This window comes from Rana temporaria, chromosome 1, assembly GCF_905171775.1.
Source record: "Rana temporaria chromosome 1, aRanTem1.1, whole genome shotgun sequence".
Lineage (NCBI taxonomy): Eukaryota > Metazoa > Chordata > Amphibia > Anura > Ranidae > Rana > Rana temporaria.
The window spans coordinates 182,659,363-182,681,689 of NC_053489.1; the positions used below are offsets into that span (position 1 = coordinate 182,659,363).

Consider the following 22,327-nt stretch of genomic DNA (forward strand, 5'->3'; position numbering starts at 1 on the left):
AGCATTCTTCCCACTGATCACCAATGTAAGGAGCATTCTTCTCACCGACCACCAATGTAAGGAGCATTTGTCTCATTCTTCATTATAGAGGACCCAAAATTGACCCCTATCTTCACGATTGGCAATGATGGGATGTACCCAATATCAACGTCTTCTCCGCCTCCGCTTCTCCTCCTCTTCTTCCTCATGCACTGCTACTGCCGCAGCAGCAATGACAACTGCGGTGGCAGGAAAAGGAATTGCCTCACACATGTATGTTTTTATTGGTTAATGCCAAAGTTGTGCTGATCCCAAATCGCAGCAGCATAATCGCGGTAAAATTGCTGCAAAATCGCGCGACTTTGAAGTCGTATAAATGTGAAAGGGGCCAAAAATGTTGTCGGCTACAGTATTTGCAGCTGCTGACTTTTACTTTCAGGCCAAACATTTTCAGCAAGTATAGAAAACAATTATTTACTTAATCATGCATTGCAGGTAAATACATATTAGGGCTGGATCAACTAATCTACATAATCGATTTATAATCCAGTATTAAAATAGTTTGTCAACTATTTTCATAATCTATTAGTTGGCCTGCATACAGAATGCATTATTTGTTTACATATCAGAAAATCCGGTGCAATACACGTATATCTCACATTCAGTACACCATCCATACATGTCAGTAAGTGCCTAAAAAAAAAATTGTGAATGTATGAGGAGCAATACTTCATGCGACATGCAGACCTGGGCAGGAGAAGGAAATGATTCAAAGTGATTTTAAAGTGGAGGTCCACACAAAAAGTGAATCTCCGCTTTTCGGAACCCCCTCCCTCCCCTCCGGTGTCACATTTGGCACCTTTCAGAGGGAGGGGGGGTGCAGATACCTGTATAATGCGGAATAGTCACGCCTCTTTACCCCCCCACTGTCTGTTGGGAAACACACAAGTCCCAGAACACAGCCGGGAACAGTGAGGACTCGCGCATGCACAGTAGGGAACCAGGCAGTGAAGCCGTAAGGCTTCACTTCCTGATTCCCTCACCAAGGATGGTGGCGGGGGTAGCCGAGAGATGAGCGATTGCTCGGCTTGGGCTGCTGACATCTCGGGCACCCAGGACAGATAAGTGTCCATTTATTAAAAGTCAGCAGCTGCAGTATTTGTAGCTGCTGGCTTTTAATACATTTTTTTTTCTGGAGAAGCCAGAAGCACCAGTGCGGGCACACCAAAAGAGGCGAATAGGGGCTGCTCTGTGCAAAACTATTACAGAGTATGACATGGTGTGTATTTTTTTTTTTTTTTTTTTTTTTAAAGCCAACATTTACTATCACTTTAAGGTCTCTGTACAGGGAAGATCAGCATCTGAACCCAGAAAAGTTGGAGGGTGATAGACTGGAGGTAATATAAGGCATTACATTTAAAGGAAAAGTTTACCAGAATTAAGCATTATATTTAAAAGTCTCAGCCTTTAGTACTACTTTTATTATAAAAGATTTTCATCCCCCCCCCACCACCCTTCATATTGATTAATTTCTGACCTGACTCCCAGTTAAAATATCCTGTATATCCAACCTGGTGTGTGTATCTTTTTTGTTTTGTTTGACATGTGTCGCCCTTCCATGTTTTCCTTGCTGCAAAGGGCAGTTCTAGGTGGGGGCAGTGGCCATTTGTTTGTACTTTGGGTGTTGCTCTGTAGCCTGCAGAGGCAGTGGTGGAAATTTGTCGATACCTCAAAGTACCTCAAAGATACCTCAAAGCATATGCTCCATTCCAGGGGATTCTGCCATCTGGAAGATTTCTGAGAGAATCAGTTTCTTGGTGGATGATTTGAAAGACCCCAATCTGGTGATGTCTCTGGCTTTAAGTACCATCAAGGGACAGATCTTGGCCTTGCCTGTTCTGTTTCAGAGACCTATTGCATCTCATACCTTAGTAAAAGATTTTGTCCCTGTGAGACCTTAATGTAGTCTGGTCTGTCTTGCAGACTTCACATTTTGAGCCTTCCTGAGAGATTCCCTTGATGCTCCTTATGGGCAAGGTGGACTTTTTGGTTTCCATTACCACATTGACTAGCAGGGTCTTGGCGCTGTCTGTGCTCTCTTGCAAGGAGCTTTTCATGGTTAATCTCTAGGATAAAGTGGTGTTGAGGCCTGGTTTTCTCTCGCCTAAGATTGCTGTTTTTTTTTTCTGTTTGAATTGGAACATTATTTTGTTCTTTTATCCTATTCCCAACCATCCTAGGACTTCACTCCTTGGCTCTTGTTCAAGCTGTTCAAACCTATTTGAAGGCTATAGCTTTGTTTTAATTGTCTGAGTCCCTGTTTGTTCCATCTGAGGGTCCTTGCAAGAGTCGGGCTGCCTCTCGATCCACTATTTCGAGGTGGATTAGTCAGCTTGTTTCTCTGGTCTGTGGCATCAAAGGCAAGGTTCCTACTTTCCTAGTCAAAGCCTATTTCACCAGAAATGTCAGTGCTTTTTGGACAAATGAACATCATGCTCAAGTTTGTAAGACTGCTGCCTGGTCTACTCTTTATACATTCACTAAAGGCTAGTACACTTGGTCCGAATATTGGCCCGTTCAACAGAAACAAGCCACCATTCAGCCAGTGTATATAGCAGCCTGTCCGACAGAAGCCAGCCTAACGTCTGGCTGCTGTTAAGCAGACATGCCTTAAAAACCAGCAGCATCCCATCAGGAGTTTAGTCCTCCGGACAGTTCCCCTGTCGGAACACAATAGCTCAGTGGGGAGATGGCTGTACTAACATCACATTGTTAATTGGTACAGCAAGCTCTTCAGTGTGTTGTGTTTTTTTTTCCTTAAGCCCGCCAACTGCCTGTGTCTACTAGGCTTTAGTTTTACCGGCTAGATGTTCATGCTTCTGCAGGCGCCAGTTTTGGCCAAAAAAAAATTGCAGACAGATTTTTAGTGGGGGGGAATATTACAGTGCACACATACTAAAATAACATTTCAATTCTGAAAGGCTATTTAAAACACCTGAACATATATTCAGCAAATAAGCAAAAAATATGGGGATTTTGTCACACTATATGGCCACATAGGGCCAGATTCAGAGACAAGTTACGCCGACGTATCTGTTGATACACCGCGTAAGTTGTAGGATGCGCCGTCGTATCTATGTGTCGTATTCTTGAAACCAGATACGTCTGAATTTCGGCTTGATCCGACAGACGCAAGTCTCCTACGCCGTCGTATCTTTGGTGCATATTTACGCTGGCCGCTAGGGGCGCTCCCGTTGATTTACACGTCGAATATGTAAATGACCTAGATACGCCGATTCACGAACGTACTTGCGCCCATCACCGTAAGCTACGCCGTTTACGTAAGGCGTACGTCCGGCATATAGTTATCCCACATAAAGCAGGGGTAAGTCATGTTAGGGTATGGACGTCGGAACAGCCGTCGGATTTTACGTTGTTTGCGTAAGTCGTACGTGAATGGGGATGGGCGTAGGTTACATTCACGTCGAAAGCATTGAGCCGACGTATCTTAGGGAGTATATGCGACGTGATTCTGAGCATGCGCCGTTTGTTCGGGAATTTATTTACATGGGGTTACGGCTAATTTTAATACAACACGCCCACTACCTTCCTAATTTGAATTAGGCGGGCTTACGCCGGCCCATTTACGTTACGCCGGCGCAAATATGGGAGCAAGTGCTTTGTGATTACTCGGCTTGCCTCTCAATGTTACGTCGGCGTAGCGCATATGAGATGCGCTACGCCGGCACAAAGATACGCAGATGTACCTGAATCTGGCCCATAGTGCTTAAGCCCACTACTGCGTCAAAGTACCCCATCAGTGGGTCCTACACTATTCATAAAATGAAGATCCCGCTTCTCAACCATGGGAGAAATGCATGCCTCTAACACAGGTGAAACAGGATCTTTCATCCTGTGAATAGTGTAGCACACACTGATAATGGGGTACTTTTGACTGTAGTTTTTATTGATTTTTTTTATTTTTTTTTTTTAATTCAGTTTTTTTACCAAAAAAATGGGAGCCCTGTTAGGGGGGCTTTGGTGAAATATAAGGGGTCTAAACAGGGGAAATCTGTGCCACAGATCTGTGCCTAGGCACACCTGGTACACCCTGTGCGCACGCCTATGAATTTTTGTATGTGTGCGCTGTAATCTTTTACTCTGTTTGTGGGTCTTATAGCTGCACCATCTTCTTCTCCTTTTTTTTTTTTTTAAAAGATTTTTATTAACAAATCGGCATTACAATATAGTTCACAACCGACATTTCAGGTCCCGTAATTACAGTGTCAGGCTGAGATCTACATTTCCAGGTTGTAACATTTCACAAATCCATAAAGCCTTCTTCCTAACATTTCTCAGCCAGGGTAATTTCAAGCATTTTCCTGTCTAATGCCCAACCTTTAAGTTCGGAGGAGTATACAAATCGCTTTCTTCATGGAAAAATCCAAGGTACACAACAAGATTGCGCAAGTAAATTCAGTCCTTATCTGGCAGGATCGGGCGGCTCTCAGCGCAGAGAGGGGGGCCACTGACCCCCGGGCCGAACAGGGGGGGAATCCAACGCTCAGTCCCCCCCACCCGGCCCCTCACCCGCTTGCGTCCACCCAAGCCGACCAGACCCTCTCGAATTTTTTTTAAATCAAAAACGTCGTTTATTGAGCATAAAGAAAAAGGATGACGGGCACATTAATAGACCCTCTCGAATTTAGCAGGGCATCGCCTACTCTCGTATGTAAGTTTGTAAAGGGGTAGCACCGAATTCACCACCTTTTTCCAGGAGTTAATGGTGGGGGGGGATCAACCGATTTTCAATGCAGCATTATCTCCCTCCTAGCCTGAAACAGGGAAAAAGTAATGCAGAGCTTAGTGTATCTGCCCCCTCCACCTCTCCCAAGTGGTTGAGAAAGAGCACCAAGGGGTCAAAAGGGACCCTGGTGCCCCCTATGTTATTAAGCATCTCCGCCACCCCCTCCCAGTATGTTCTGAGTCTTGGGCAGTCCCAAACCATATGCTAAAATGTCCCCTTCGCGGTCCTACACCTGGGACAGTTCGGGTCTAGATGCGGGTATATTCTGGCCAGCCCTGTGTAAGAATTTGAGCTGCAATCATGGATGGGATATATGTGGTAATGCAGTCCTCCCATTCCTCCTCCCCCAAAGTAGAGATGTCCTCCTTCTATTTGTCCATTGAACGATTGTGTTTAACATCGTGGGCTACCATTAGGTATAGGTACAGGGTGGAAAGGGGTTTCCTCATTGTGCTAGAAGTCAGCAGTCGTTCAATGGAGTCAGGTTCCAGAGTTAATGCGTCAGGGAATTGAGCCCTCATCGCATGTCTCAGCTGGCAATACCTAAACTCAAAGGAATTGGGTAAGGGAGTACAGTCGTTTCATTTCACTGAAGGGTATGATTCTGATTCTGCCATTCGCTATGACATGCTTGAGGGTGGCGATCCCCCGTTTGGCCCACTGTGAGGGGTCCGGTACATCACAAAGGTGCGCTAATCCCATGACAAAAAATGTGTATATATCAACGTGTGTGTGTGTGTGTGTGTGTGTGTGTGTGTGTGTGTGTGTGTGTGTGTGAGCCTGAATATTCAGCTCATAAAAATTTGCAAAAAATGGTTACAATTGTGCAACCAAATATATCAAATGTGCATCCTTCACATAATAAAATTGAAAGCACTGGGAATGTATCCTATAAATCCTTCCCAAGAATGAATGTAAAACAAACACTGAAACAATTAAACGTCCATAGCAAATGACATTCACTGTGGATAGATGATGGATGGATCCTTAGATAAAAGATGCAGGTGATAATACTGTTTTTCACACCACAGCCAGGTAATAGGCAATAATAAAAGTAGCCACACAGGCTGCTTACCAGAACTGTAGGATCTCTATTACGGAGATCATATGGGCACATACAGGAGGGATCAATCTGGTCACGGACCGATCAGCTCACTCATCCAACCCGATCCTCTCCTCCACTTTTCAGTTCCAGGTGCTGTGGTGATCTCCGTGAAATCCTTTTCTCCAGGACTGGATTAGCTCATGCAGGATATTTAAAAGAGAAAAAGGAAGGCTTCATAGTGCAGTAGATTTAAAACAAAAGTTTTTATTCCATTTGCTGGGCTACTGACATCTTTAGAAGCAAAAAGTTGCAAACAATTAAAATGATGCTTCTCAGCCACAGCTCAAGCCTGTCAGCTGGTTAGTGGTGACGTCCGGTCCTAATGCTCCAACCGACGCAGCGTTTCTCCATAAGAGGCATTATGCCTCTTACAGAGAAACGCTACGTCGGTTGGAGCATTAGGACCTGACGTCACCACGAACCAGCTGACAGGCTTGAGCCGCGGCTGAGAAGTATCATTTTAATTGTTTGCTACTTTTTGCTTCTAAAGATGTCAGTAGCCCAGGAAATAGAATAAACTTTTGTTTTAAATCTACTGCACTATGAAGCCTTTTTTTTTCCTCTTTTAAATATCCTGCATGAGCTAATCCAGTCCTGGAAAAAAGGATTTCACGGAGATCACCACAGCACCTGGAACTGAAAAGTGAAGGAGAGGATCGGGTTGGATGAGTGAGCTTATCGGTCCGTGACCAGATTGATCCCTCCTGTATTTGCCCATATGATCTCCGTAATAGAGATCCTACAGTTCTGGTAAGCAGCCTGTGTGGCTACTTTTATTATTGCCTATTACCTGGCTATCGTGTGAAAACCCGTATTATCACCTGCATTCTTTACCCAAGGATCCATCCACAATGAATGTAATTTACTATGGACATTTAATTCAGTCAGTTTGTTTCAGTGTTTGTTTTACATTCATTCTTGGGAAGGATTTATAGCAGGGATATGCAATTAGCGGACCTCCAGCTGTTGCAAAACTACAAGTCCCATCATGCCTCTGGGTGTCATGCTTGTGGCTGTCAGTCTTGCTATACCACATGGAACTTGTAGTTCTGCAACAGCTGGAGGTCCGCTAATTGCATATCCTTGATTTATAGGATACATTCCCAGGGATTTCAATTTTATTATGTGCAGGACGCACATTTGATATATGTAAAGCACGCACATCTGAAAGATTTGGTTGCACAGTTTGTTTGTTTTTTGGATTGCGCAATTGTTACCATTTTTTTGCACAAACTGCAATATTTAACATTTTCATTTTTGGGTTTACATAATCTTTAAAGGATACCCAGTTGGTTATGGTTGCAGTATGGATTGGTCCCCTCTACTGAGGTTTTCATTAGTGTAGCAAGGTTCCTTTCTAAATATGCTAATTGTCTGCCTTACTTCAAGTTTAGTGTTTTTTTTAATTGAATGACTCTGAACAAGTATGCAGTATGTAAACTCAGAAATTTTGATATGCACTGCTTTATTGTAGTTCAGTGGCTCTGGTATCATTTAAACTATAGAATCAGCAGTGACAACCAGTCAGCATTTTTAGAAAGAAAGGTCAGCAATGGCAGCTTTTTTTTTTCTTCCCCCATTTCTGTTAGTAGCTGACAAATTCCTTTTTACCTTCTGGAAATGTTTGGCTGTGTGGAATAGCCATAAAATACTGTGTGTGTGTGTGTGTGTGTGTGTGTGTGTGTGTGTGTGTGTGTGTGTGTGTTTTTTTGTTTATATATATATATATATATATATATATATATATATATATATATATATATATATATATATATATATATATATATATATATAGCATTTCAGTGACAGGGGGTTGGGCAGCTGCATGACAGATGAGGTTCCATATCGAGAAATTTAAAGTTATGCACTTTGGTGCCAAAAATACATGTACATATTGGAAGCGGGTCCCCTGGAAGAATCAATTTTTTTTGCAAATTATGGTGGAAAGTAAGTATTTGGTTAATATCAAAAGTTCATCTCAATACTTTCTTATATATCATTTTGTTGGCAATGACAGAGGTCAAACGTTTTCTGTAAGTCTTCACAAGGTTGTCACACACTGTTGCTGGTATGTTGGCCCATTTCTCCATGCAGATCTCCTCTAGACAGGGCCGATCCGCCCTATAGGCTCACTATGCAAGCCGCCTAGGGCCCCGCAAAGCTGCGAAGGGCCCCCCAAATTACTAGAGGCCCCGCCTGGTGAGAAGTCATTTTCGCCCCCTCACCCCGCTTCTCAACTCGCTGGCTGCATGGGAGAAGAGGTAAGAAGTCAGCACCCCCTGCTTCTCAATTTAATGTAAGATGTCATTTCCGACAGCAGAACACCCCCCTCCCCCCCCCCCTGCTTCTCAACTTTCTTTAATGTGACATGTCACTGTCGTCAGCGCCCCCCGCTTCTCATTTTTAATGTGCCATGTCATTTTGCTTAGGGCCACAGGGAGGTCAGGATCGGCACTGCCTCTAGAGCAGTGATGTTTTGGGGCTGGCACTGGGCAACACGGACTTTCAACTCCCTCCAAAGGTTTTCTATGGGGTTGAGATCTGGCGACTGGCTAGGCTACTCCAGGACCTTAAAATGCTTCTCACGAAGCCACTCCTTCGTTGCCCGGGTGGTGTGTTTGGGATCATTGTCATGCTGAAAGTCACCATTTTGTTACATGTCACACCCATACTTGGGGTGTAATATGTGACATTTTATTTTAGAGCAGTCCTCGCACCCCTCGCAGATTAGATTAGAGGTTGGAAACAAAAGCTTAATTCAGTGTTTTCTGATAATACCAAATTTTGCTGAGAAATGGTTTTGGCACAGGATATAGCATCCATACGTCAAGACGTTAATAAAATAGGGGGGTTGTGCAGCTGCATGACAGATGAGGTTCCATATCGAGAAATGGAAAGTTATGCACTTTGGTGCCAAAAATACATGTACATATTGGAAGCGGGTCCCCTGGAAGAATCCATTATAGAAAAAGGTTTGGGGGTGCTTGTAGATCAGACTTGCCAATGGCATGTAATGCCAAGCCACAGCTAACAAAGCTCACAAAATACTGTTGTGTATTAAAAAGGGCATACATTCAAGAGATAAGTCAAAAATTTGACTGCTTTACAAAACACTGGTTTGGCCAGTTCAGCGAATGCCATCAAAACTATTAGGAGGGGTGGAGGACCTCCGCTAGGAGGATTGATTGCAAAGATTCTGGAGGCGCTCAAGTGGGGATATGATTACATTGTGCAAATAAAGGTGTATAATTTAATTAAAAGGTGACTTCAGTAACTAAACAGTTTAAGGTCCCTGAAGAGGACATGTGGCTACAATTTGAAGTTCCAGGAAAGGAGGTTTAACTTAAGGATGTGGAAAGGGCTCTTTATTGATAGAGCAGTTAAAATGTGTCAACCGCTGCACAAACATTGATATCTTCCTTTAAGAAAGAGAATATGGGAATTTCTCTTATCGTCCATGGACGGACACAGCTCCTTAAATCTTGACAAGTGGGTTATGTTCCCTGTTTACAGGAGAGGACTAGGCAGAAACATGTTAAATAGTTAAATACATGTTACATTAACAGAGTTGAACAGCCCCGCCCAGGGGGCGGTCCCTCCAGACATAACCCTCCTCACTGCAGCATGCAGCCTCAGTTTCGTTCTGCCTAGCAAAGGAGAAGGACGTATGGCTCCCTTTGGGCCCAGCGCCCTGAGGAGAAATTTTATTTTATTTTACTTTTTCTTGAAGAATCTTCTTTCAACTGTCGGCTGAGAGACAGGCTGGATAATATAGATCCTTGTAGTCTACTCAGTCCGACCAGCAAGCGTGGGCACACCTTTGCAAAGAGGCTTGGTCTGCCACGCCATACCCCATGACTCCTGGGGTGGCCGGTGAGCTTTGCTCCGAGGTCCTCCTGCTTCGGTGGGTTGGTACGGCTGGGCATTCCTGGGGTTCGGGGGTCCCTTCCCCTTACTTCCCTGCTCCTTTCCCTTGCTGCATTGCTAACATTGCCGCTGTCAGGGGGGAGGGGGCCTTCCTGAGGGGACTGTGTTATCTGGTCTGTGTTTTTTCTTTTTGTATTGGGCTTTCCTGTGAGGTAAAAAGCCCTGTGATGAGCACAGATGTTTATGATTATACTTCAGCAGACGCTGACTGATTGGTGACACCTGTAACGGTTTTGCTTTTTATGCTGCATCTGTGTCTTATCCTTTAATAAAACAGCCCTAGGAGGCTTTCCTGTTTAAACACAGGTCCCTGCAAAAGTTACCTCACGGTTCTTTTCCTCACAGGCAGCGCTGGGCAGTCTCCTCCTGAGGGAGTCCCCTGGTTACCCCTGGTCAGCGCAGCAAGTGGGTGAGAGGCCCTGAATAGGGCTCTAGGAGCTTTTGTCTATTTGTATGGACAGGTGTGCATATTATAATACACACTATGTAAATATTGGAGTCAGTATCTGGGTCCTTCCCCTACATGCTGGTGGTGGCAGCAGGTGTTAGCACCTGGGATTCCCACAGAGTTTTTATTGTTAGTCCTGGACACAGTTTGTGCCAGGGTGGGGGTGGACTGCGGGCGGGCGGTAAAAGAGTGCCCCCTTCCCCCGTTATCCCCTGGGGAATGCTCTGTTATGGAGCCATGGACCAGGTACCTAGTTAAAAAAAAAAAAAAAAAAAAAGCAGAATAAGGCATTTATGGGTGTGCTTTTTACTGCTGCAAGGGACTCTCCTAAGCTGCATAGTGCAGCTGGGTTTCCGCCGAGGGCTCGGTCTTTTTTGGATCACACAAATCAGACCGCTGTGTAGGTTTTTTCCTTCTGTGCCCTTCTTTGATAATTTCTGAGATGCGGAATGAGAAAAGCCGCTGAGGGCTTTTGTAGTCCCTCACCGCCGGGCGGGAACCCCCACATGTATGGATCTGACTGATAGAAGATCCGAAGTACTGACCCGTTCCATGTTTACCATGCTGGGGTCTGGCTTGCGGGCCTATTGTGGCCACTACACTGGGGTCTCAGTCGATTTTCCTGTGGCCGCGTTCTGAACGCTCGGCCATCCTGGAGTAGTCCTGACCCCCTAGTGCTGTATACAACTCAGAGTGAGCATTTTGCACCAGACAGTGGAGGAGCACCGACTCTCTCCTGAGGTTATTAGCCTAGCGGACCAGCTGGTCCAGGGCCTCATATAGGTCTGTGATTCCTTATTGAATGCTGCGCCCTTGTTATCCAGGGTGTCTGTTTCAGAATGGTTTTATGCACACGGTGGTGTAGTGCTTAACTCCAGTACTTGGCAGCAAAAGAGTCATTGGTTCGAATCTGCACACTGACGCCAATCTGCCTGGAGCTTGCATTGTCGCTCCCTGTGTCTGCGTGGGTTTCCTCCGGGTACTCCGGTTTCCTCCAAAGACATGTGTGCATACACCTACATAATATACATACACACTATGTGTGTGTATTATTTAGGGGCAACCCTCCCAGGCCGTCAAAGGCCCAGCTGGGGGACTAATCTGTCCCTGGGTGCATAAGCCGATCACGCCGGCACCCAAATCCTGCCAATGTATATAGCCTTCCCTCCCTGTCTCTAGGTGGCAGGGGCGGCTTGCAGGTTCACAATTCAGTGAAACCTCCCTGCTCTCCGACTAGTGGGTCTGCGAGGTGGTCTCTTCGGAGTACTAGATAGGGTTTCCTCCTATCCACAGAACAAAGTTCTGTCCTTGTGTCTTCCTCTCCCGGCCCGTCGGTCTGCCTTGGGCAGTGTGGGATTTGCAAAGCTGCGAGGTAATTTTACCTTTCCTGCAGGACGAGAGTTTTGGGGTTTTCTATGGGCCTCGGGCCCTAAATACCTTTGTGAACGTCGGGTAGTTCCGCATGGAATCCATTTGTTCGGTGGGCGCTTCATCCGGGGGATGTCCTGACGTCCTCGGACATCAGGGACGCATACATACATGTCCCGTTTTGCACATGTCACAGTGTTTTTTTTTTTTTTTTTTCTGTGCTTCGTGATGAGAGAAGGGTCTCTGTCAGCCTGTGGCCCTCCCTTTTGATCTGGCGTCGGCACCATGGGTTTTCAGCTAGGAGCTCGCACTTATTTGAATTTTGTTGGGACAGCGAGGCTTTGCCTCATTGGCTACTTGGACGACTTTCTTCTGAGAGCAGCTTCTGTCTCCGACCTAGTGAATGGGTTATTCCCATTCAGACCCTCCGAAGATTCGGGTGGATGTTAAACGTTTAGGCCAGAAAGTGTAGCTCAGTGGCAGCAAGCCTGCCCTCCATGTGTGCGACCCACGGTTCAAATCATGGGCATGCTAGGTTCCGACTCAGCGTTGGAGTATCTAGTGTTGATCCAGACTCCTCAGTGGCAAAGGTCCTTCTTCCCCTGGAGAAATTGCAGACTCTTCAGTCTGCGGTGAAGGTATTGGCATCACGCAATCGGTCTTCTCTCCGGGCGCCTGCTGGTTCGGGGTCTGTGGGTAGCCTCCTTCAAGGTGGTACTGTATGCCCAGTTCCACACCCTGGTTTTCCAGGGGAACTACTGTTCAGGTGGTAAAAATCTCTTGTCTCTGAAATCATTAGATTCCTGTGCGCCACCTAGTCAGAGTCTCTCTGAGTTGGTGACAGAGATTCCCGACTCTTCGGTCCGGGAAGTTGTTCCTTCCTTCCAGTGGTCGGTGTTTACGACGGATGCCAGCTCACGGGTTGTGAACCTGGAGGTTCACAAAACTGGGGGGTCCAGTCGGCCCTGAGTCGCTGGACTTGCGTGGACCTATGACCACACCTCCTTGAATGTGTCTGGTCTCGGTAGCTAGCCAGGGTCGGGCCTGGCTAGTGCCTGGTGGGAGACCGCCTGGGAATACCAGGTGCTGTCTACTGTTCATTGTCCTACTATTTTAGCCGATCAGGCTATGCTTCTCCTTGTGGTCGACCGATCTGGTTTCAGCCGGACAACGCCACGGCCGTGGCTTCAGTCTACCATCAGGTATGCCGGCAGGCGCACTACTGGAGTCGCCAGATGCTGGACCAGGGCGACTGGTCTTTGTGCTTGGGGTGTTTCGGCTCCCTTGCAGGAGGTGAGCCTCACATGGCATGGATCTCCTGGCAGCTTGTCTCCGCCGCAAGGGTGTCAACGTTAGCGGCCAGGTCTAGTGATCTTGTACAGACGCGTCAGTCGCGCTGGTGGCCCTGTGTTGTCTGTATCGGTAATTTTTTGCCATTCCTCCATGGTAGTTGCTTCCTCGGCCGCTCCACAGAGTGGATGCTGAGGAGACCCCGATGATTCTAATCGCTCCAGATTGACCTTGGCGTCCTTGGTACGCTGATATTGGGTGCCTGGTAGCGGAGGCACCCTGGCGATTGCCAGGGCAGGAGGTTCCTGTCTCAAGGTCCCATACTTCCTCCTGTTGTACAGTCACTGACTTGCTCAACATGGTTATTGGAAGCCAGACTTTAGGTGACCAGGGTCTGTCTGACTCGGTCATCTCAACAGGGCACCGTAGTCTTCTTCCGGAGGATCTACCGTCGCACCTCTCTTGGTGCAAAGGGATGGAGTGACGTCCACGGGCATACTCTCGGTGTCCAGGGTCCTGCTGTTTTTAAAGCTTGGATTGGATCTAAAAATTGCTTAAAGCACCGTTTGGGGGCAGATTTCAGCCTTGGCTGTGTTCTTTTAGTGGCCTTTTTGCGGCCCGTTCCCTGGTGGGTCCCCTTTTTTTGTGTGCAAGGGGTTTGTCATATACTTTCCCCTCTTGGCCCATCTCTTCCCCCATGAGTTTTGACTCTGGTGCTCTCGGTTCTTCAGGAACCTTCCTTTTGGAAACATCAGAGAGATTTTCTCTTGACACTATCTCAGAAGGTGGCCCCTTTAGTGGCCTTTACCTCTGTTAGAGGGGTTTCTGAGTTGGCGGTCTTGCAAGCCACCATGCTTGATCCCCCCCATAAGGATTAGGTGATGGTGCGCCCGCGACCTTCCCTTCTTCCGAAGGAGGTTTCGGCCTTTCATACTTTAGCCGTGGTACGCGCTTTGCGGGTATACCAGCCTACTACAGCTCCATTTCGGAGCTTCTGACTCTCTTTTGTGTCGGTGTCTGGTCCACAAAAGGGCCTGGCGGTCTCGTCGACCACCATTTCTCGGTGGATCAGGCAGGCCATCATACAGGCCTATGCTCCTAATGGGCGGGCCCCCCTTTCTGGTCACGGCACTTTCGACCAGGGCAATTGGTGCTTCCTGGGGTTTTTAATTTTTTTCCGACATCATGCGTCGGTCTCACAGGTGTGCGAGGCGGCGATTTGCTCGTCCGTTCACGCTTTTTCCAGAATTTACATGGTTGCTGTGAGTGCATCTTATGATGTTTTTTTTCAGCCGCTAGTTTTTGCCGGCGGCTGTTTAAAGTTGCACCTCCTCCGTTGAGGAGCTCTGCTTGTTTTGGGGTGAAGTTAAAAATTGTTTTTACTGATATATTTCCCACCCCTCGTTTTTTGACACTGCTTGGGGACGTCCCACTTGTCAAGATTTAAGGAGCTGTGTCCGTCCATGGACGATAAGAGAAAATAGGATTTTTTGTACTCACCGTAAAATCCTTTTCTCTGAAGTCCATGGACGGACACAGCTCCCACCCCTCCTTTTTAGGTTTGTACTGCTTGTTACGAACTGAGGCTGCATGCTGCAGTGAGGAGGGTTATGTCTGGAGGGACCGCCCCCTGGGCGGGGCTGTTCAACTCTGTTAATGTAACATGTATTTAACTATTTAACATGTTTCTGCCTAGTCCTCTCCTGTAAACAGGGAACATAACCCACTTGTCAAGATTTAAGGAGCTGTGTCCGTCCATGGACTTCAGAGAAAAGGATTTTACGGTGAGTACAAAAAATCCTATTTTTTGGTGTATATACATTTTTTGTGTGGGTGCGTACACACACACACACACACACACCAGATCTACTTTTTTTTTTTAACTATGTACTGATCACACTGCAGCCATTGAAGGGGTGCTGCTATTCTTTAATAATGAAGACCTCCAGAAAAAAAAAACTTTTATACCACCTCCTGGATCACTGCCTGTTATTTACAATTTACACTTAAATTGTACGCCATTGGTAGAGCTTTCTCTATCCTTCAGGTGCTCTGAAAGAAAATTTGTGGCAAGCAATCCTGTCTGCATCTACCGTCATCTCCCCTGTTTATTCACAAAATAATTTTGTACTTTGTGAATGGGTTTACATAATATAAGGTTTCTGTGATTGGACAAGAGGAAAAGAGGGGTTAAATGGAGCTATGGTCACTGTGTAGGATAGCTGAATGTCTCCTATAGGCGTGATAGAAGTGATGCCAAAGCTATAATGAGCACTCAGCCATCAATTGTGCAAGTTCCCCTACTTAAAAAGATGAGAGGCCTGTAATTGTCATCCTAAGTATACCTTAACTAATGAGAGACAAAATGTGGAAATAAATCCAGACAATCACATTGTCTGTCTGATTTGGAAAGAATTTATTTGCAAATTATGGTGGAAAATAAGAATTTGGTCAATATCAAAAGTTCATCTCAATACTTTCTTATATATCCTTTGTTGGCAATGACAGAGGTCAAACGTTTTCTGTAAGTCTTTACAAGGTTGTCACACACTGTTTCTGGTATGTTGGCCCATTCCTCCATGCAGATCTCCTCTAGAAGAGTGATGTTTTTGGGGCTGTGGCTGGGCAACACAGACTTTCAACTCCCTCCAAAGGTTTTCTATGGGGTTGGGATCTGGAGACTGGCTAGGCCACTCCAGGACCTTGAAATGCTTCTTACGAAGCCACTCCTTCGTTGCCCGGGCGGTGTGTTTGGGATCATTGTCATGCTGAAAGACCCAGCCACGTTTCATCTTCAATGTCCTTGCTGATGGGAGGAGGTTTGCACTCAAAATCTCACGATGCATAGCCCCATTCATTCTTTCATGTACACGGATCAGTCGTCCTGTTCCCTTTGCAGAGAAACAGCCCCAAAGCATGATGTTGCCACCCCCATGCTTCACAGTAGGTATGGTGTTCTTTGGTTGCAACTCGGCATTCTCTCTCCTCCAAACACGACGAGTCGTGTTTCTACCAAACAGTTCTACTTTGGTTTCATCTGACCATATGACATTCTCCCAATCCTCTTCTGGATCATCCAAATGCTCTTTAGCAAACCTCAGACAGGCCCGGACATGTACTGGCTTAAAGGGGTTGTAAAGGTTCGTCTTTTTTATTTTCTAAATAGGTTCCTTTTAACCCTCCTGGCGGTAACCCCGAGCGTGACTCGGGTTGGATTTTTTCTGCTGCGATCGGTATCCCCGAGTCATGCTCGGGGTAAGCTATGCAGAGCCTGCAGCGTGCGCTGGCTTACCTTGTCCTGGATCCAGCGATGTGGTCCTCCTGTGCCGCCGATCTCCGCTCCCTGCGACCTTACGACGCACGGGAGCGGAGATCGGCGCCAAATTCAAAAACGTAAACAAACACCTTACATACAGTATACTGTAATCTTATAGATTACAGTACTGTATGTAAAAAAAAAACACCCCCTTGTCCCTAGTGGTCTGTCCTGTGTCATGCATGTTCTTTTATATAATAAAAACCTTTTTTTCTGCCTGCAAACTGTAGATTGTCCATAGCAACCAAAAGTGTCCCTTTATGTCAAAAATGGTTTTAGATCCGCTAAAAAACAGCGATAATAAATTATAATCACTTGCAGAATTGTGCGATAGCGATTTGTGGGGAAATTCGTCATAAAAAAAAAAAAAAAAATTATGACAGCAACAATTCTGCAACTGAGAAAATTTCAGTGATTTTAAGTTGATTACATTATTGAATAATTTTTATTAGAATTATATTATTATTTGTTATAATTATTTATAATTATTTATTATATTATAATTTATCATTTTGTTTTTAAAAAAATGTCATACCCGGGATGCCTATTAGATTCTTGTTTGGTCAGATTTAAGTGAGTTATTCCTAAGAATTACAGGCCTACAGTATAAAACACCAAATTTCCTTGCAAATAATTGTACCGCTTTTGGTACGTAATTCCAGACAGAATCATACCGCCAGGGAGGTTAAGCTAGTGCATTGTTGGTTCACTTACCTTTTTCCTTCGATTTCACTTCTAAGTCCCTGGCGGCGTAGTGTGTTACTGATGGTAGCCTTTGTTACGTTGGTCCCAGCTCTCTGCAGGTCATTCACTAGGTCCCCCCGTGTGGTTCTGGGATTTTTTGCTCACCGTTCTTGTGATTATTTTGACCCCACGGGGTGAGATCTTGTGTGGAGCCCCAGATCGAGGGAGATTATCAGTGGTCTTGTATGTCTTCCTTTTTTTAATTATTGCTCCCACAGTTGATTTCTTCACACCAAGCTGCTTGCCTATTGCAGATTCAGTCTTCCCAGCCTGGTGCAGGTCTACAATTTTGTTTCTGGTGTCCTTTGACAGCTCTTTGGTCTTCACCATAGCGGAGTTTGGAGTGTGACTGTTTTGAGGTTGTGGACAGGTGTCTTTTATACTGATAACAAGTTCAAACAGGTGCCATTAATACAGGTAATGAGTGGAGGACAGAGGAGCCTCTTAACCACTTCAGCCCCGGACCATATTGCTGCTCAGTGACCGGGCCCCTTTTTACGATTCGGCACTGTGTCGCTTTAACTGACAATTGCGCGGTCGTGCAACGTAGCTCCCAAACAAAATTGGCGTCCTTTTTTTCCCCCACTAATAGAGCTTTCTTTTGGTGGTATTTGATTACCTCTGCGGTTTTTTTTTTTTTGCGCTATAAACAAAAATAGAGCAACAATTTTGAAAAAAATGAATATTTTTTCCTCAGTTTAGGCCGATACATATTCTTCTACATAATTTTTGTAAAAAAAAAAGGCAATAAGCGTTTATTGATTGGTTTGCGCAAAAGTTATAGCGTTTACAAAATAGGGGATAGTTTTATGGCATTTTTATTAATATTTTTTTTTTACTAGTAATGGCGGCGATCAGCGATTTTTATGGCGGACACTTTTGACACATTTTTGGGACCAGTGGCATTTTTATAGCGATCAGTGCTATAAAATGCATTGATTACTATAAAAATGCCACTGGCAGGAAAGGGGTTAACACTAGGGGGCGAGGAAGGGGTTAAGTATTTTCCTTAGGTGTGTTCTAACTGAAGGGGGGTGGGACTGACTAGGGAAAATGACTGATTGCTGTTCATACATTGTATGAACAGACGATCCGTCATTTCTCCCCCTGACAGGACCTCACTCTGTAACAAGCGATTGCGGGTGCCCGGCGGTGATCGTGCCCCCCGGGCACGCACGTCGGCACCAGGGGCGAACGGGGGGCGCCCCTATTGGCTGAAACGCGAGATGACGTAGAGCTACGTGATCTCACGCAGCCGAGCCGACCTGCTGCAGTATAACTGCGGCGCCTGGTCGGCAAGTACCGGTAGTTAAAGAAGAAGATACAGGTCTGTGAGAGCCAGAAATCTTGCTTGTTTGTAGAGGAGACCAAATACTTATTTTCCACCATAATTTGCAAATAAATTCTTTCCAAATCAGACAATGTGATTGTCTGTCTGGATTTGTTTCCACATTTTGTCTCATAGTTGAGGTATACCTTTGATGACAATTACAGGCCTCTCTCATCTTTTTAAGTGGGAGAACTTGCACAATTGGTGGCTGACTAAATACTTTTTTTCCCCACTGTAATTCTAATAAAATAATTGTTTAGTAGTTCTTTAAGGTACCATGGTAGGTGGAGACCTCTCTATGTGGTGGGGCATCCAATCAAATGGTGAATCTCCATTTTTTAAATCCTCTTTGACATATAGCCAGTTGTTATATGGTCTCTGTAAATAATTAATATAATTATTTTGCCACTGGCATCATTAATAATACTTAATTGTGTGGCCAACAAAAGTATACTAAACTTGTCAGTGGACTTTTCAACTCTAGCCTTTCAAATCTTTGTTCATCAGCTAGTTTAAGTATGTAATTCTTTCTTGCTTTGTTATTTAGGCCCGGTGGTTACAGTTATTTCAACTGGTAGAAAAGCAGTGTCAAGAGCAGATCGATGCCCAGCAAGAACAATTTTCCCATCAATTACAGGTAAGGCACATCTTTTATTTATTTTCTGTCCACATAGCAGCTTTTTTATACATGGTGTTTTTTTTATGTGTTTAAACATGTCTTCTGTTTGTGTGTGCGTGTGTGTGTGTTTTTTTTTTTTTTTAAGTTTGTTTTAGAATATTGTAGTATAATATCCTCAAGTTGGAATCAGATTTTCGGTTAGGATGGCTACAGTCTCTGGATATATTTTATAAAGTTGTGGGCGGCCCACCCCATATCTCACTGTAAAGAGGTCCTGTCATGTCATATTCCTATTACAAGGGATGTTTACATTCCTTGTAATGGGAATAAAAGTGATCGAAAATTATTATTATTATGATTATTATTATTATATTTTTTTTAAAGTGTCGAAAAAAAAAAATACAATTAACAATAAAACTTTTTTTTTTTGTTTTTTTTTAAGTGTCCCTGTGTGCTCGCACGCAGAAGCGAACACATACGCAAGTCCCACCCACATATGAAAACTGTGAGGTGTCACCGTGAACGTTGGAGAGCAATAATTCTAGCCCTAGACCTCCTCTGTAACTCAAAACATGTAACCGTTAAAAATTTTAAAGTGTTGCCTATGGGGATTATTAAGTACTGAAGTTTGGCGCCATTCCACGAGCGTGTACAATCTTGAAGCGTGACATTTTGGGTATCGATTTACTCGGCGTAACTTCATCTTTCACATTATGCAAAAAAATTGGGCTAACTTTACTGTTTTTTTTTTTTTAAGCATGAAACATTGCTGCACAAATACCGTGCGAGATAAAAGGTTGCAATGACCGCCATTGTATTCTCTAGGGTTTCTGCTAAAAAAACATATATAGTGTTTGGGGGGTTCTATGTAATTTTCAACAAAAACATTTGATTTTTACATGTAGGAGCGAAGTGTCAGAATTGGCCTGGGTGCCAAGTGGTTAAAAGGGCTAAGCTGGAAGGGAGCATTTGTCTTTTAGACACCTGCCCCTTCTATGACACTTCAGTGAGAGGCGTGCCTCCACTGCAGCATTTTTATTGGACAGGTGGGACTTTATATATAAATCTTCTTTTTTTTTTTTTTTTTTCATTGCAGGGGAGGCGGTGCCTCCCCAGACTGCACGTCCCTGCGAGACTGTATGGCCCAAAACGCAAACGGTTATTTGCTGACTCTTTCAGCAGGGGCCACAAATGTGCTCCCACTCCTTCTCTGGCAGTATCTGATTGCTCTACGGTCTTTGCGACCTCTGATCCTTCAACCCATCTCCCATTTGACCACAGAACATCTCCATATACTATGGTAAATGTTAATGTAAATATTCTCTCATCACCTCCTCCCATGCTCGTCTACAGGATTTTTCCAGAGCCTCTCCAAGCCTATGAAACTCCTTACCCCAATCTGTCCGTCTATCTCCTACTCTATTAGCTTTTAGAGGATCCCTGAAAACCCTCCTCTTCAGAGAAGCCTATCCTACCCACATCTAACAACTGTATTTTAATTTTGTCCATCTGATCACCCCCACATCTACTACCCTTTTGTTCCACTTGACCCTCCCTTCTAGATTGTAAGCGCCAACGTGCAGGGCCCTCTGATCCCTCCTGTATTGAATTGTATTGTAAATGTACTGTCTTCCCTGATGTAAAGCGCTGCGCAAACTGTTGGCGCTATATAAATCCTGTATAATAATAATGTTAAGGGGAAGGTGTTTTGTAAAACCATATATATTATAAAAGTCGCTAAGAAGACATGTGAGGTGAAAAACACTTAAAGCGTTTGTTAGCCCCAATATAATAAAAATAATATGCCGTTCCTTTAAAGCATGTTATACAGCACAATGCTTGTGCTGTGTCATTTGGCCCCCTCTATCACCTGAAATACCTGGCTGATCCTGCCAGTTTCTACTTTTCCATCTATACACTGATCACAATATGTCAGTGCTGCTGAGCCCTGACACTGTTTGTCAATGTACGTGCCTTCATCATACGCTGCTAACTGCAGCTCTCCTATGTCTCCCTCTGTCCTCCCCCTTCCCCTCCCTGCCTATCACCTCTCACTATTGCTGATCTTGCTCCTTTCCCCACTGCTTCAAAACAAACTGCCTTCTATGGTAGTTTTGAAGGCAACTCTGAGAGTATCCACCTCACAGCGGGATCACCACTCACCATTTTTATGTTGCATCCTTAAAGCGGAGGTTCTGCGGTTTCTCGTTTTTTTTTCTTTTTTTTTTTCTTTTGTGCATTTTATAGGGTTACAGATGAAATCAAAACACTCACTTGCTAGCCGCTTTGAAAACCGATCCAATCGATATCCGTGTGAAATATAAACTTTTAAAAAAACAGCCTGGAGTTTTCCTGTGCCGTCAACACTTCAGGGTTGCCATGACAACGGGTGTCGTCATTTTAAGTACACGCCCTGTTGTGATTTCTACCTGTATTCCCTCTTTTAAAATGGCGATTTCGGATACGCCCTAGACACGTGACCCGCTTGTCGAGTCATGTGACGAGGGAGATAGCACACATCTTCGAAATCTTGCGCTTCAGATCGTCTCCTGGGAATTATGACACAGAACTCCCAGGAGACATTGCGGACAGGTCCCAGCGCCCACACTGGGGCGTCAGGGAAAGGAACACCCACTCCCGTGGGGAAGAATACCCGGAAGTCACAGCATATACCTTTTTTGAATCTCTGTAATTACATAGAAATTAAAAATAAGAAATGTTGTTTGCAAAAGTATAAGCTCCGTAGATCGGGATTATAGAAAGTTAATATTATGGGTGAACCTCCGCTTTAATGGTTTCCAAAGCTGAGCCACAGCTTGCACATCTGTCTTGGACACAGAGTTTCAGAATTTCTGGACCAACCACTACATCAGGCAGATGTTTCTCAACTTCCAAGTACTCCTGATTTGCAAAGCTGTGAAATGCCCTTTGTTTTTTTTAGCAGTGACACAAGGTATGGCTCTGGTGTCAGGAATGCATCCATCCTGACTTGGATTTATGAAGAAAGGTTGCGAGCACTGAACTTGTGCTCTCTGGAGAGAAGACGCTTGAGAGGGGATATGATTTCAGTGTACAAATACCATACTGGTGACCCCACAAAAGGGATAAAGCTTTTCCGCGAAAAGGGAGCTTAATAAGACACACGGCCATTCACTAAAATTAGAAGAAAAGGGGTTTAAGTATAGAGGGTTCTTTACTGTAAGAGCGGTTAGGATATGGAATTCTCTTCCACATGCAGTGGTTTCAGCGGGGAGTGTCGATAATTTAAAAAAACTATTAGATAGGCACCTGAACGACCACAACGTACAGGAATATACAATGTAATACTGACATAAAATCGCACATAGGTTGGACTTGATGGTCTTGTCTTTTTTCAACCTCAACTACTATGTAA

At 44.7% G+C, this 22,327-nt stretch overlaps 1 protein-coding gene across 5 annotated transcripts in view; it reads left to right on the forward strand.

The window, feature by feature from the left end:
- MPHOSPH9 (M-phase phosphoprotein 9) overlaps window positions 1–22,327 on the forward strand; it is a 146,513-nt gene that overhangs the window by 27,311 nt on the left and 96,875 nt on the right. For all 5 annotated transcript variants that reach the window (XM_040347301.1, XM_040347296.1, XM_040347298.1 and 2 more), the window contains one exon: window positions 18,862–18,951. In XM_040347301.1, coding sequence (XP_040203235.1) covers window positions 18,862–18,951 — 90 coding nt within the window. The remainder of the gene's footprint in view (window positions 1–18,861; window positions 18,952–22,327) is intronic.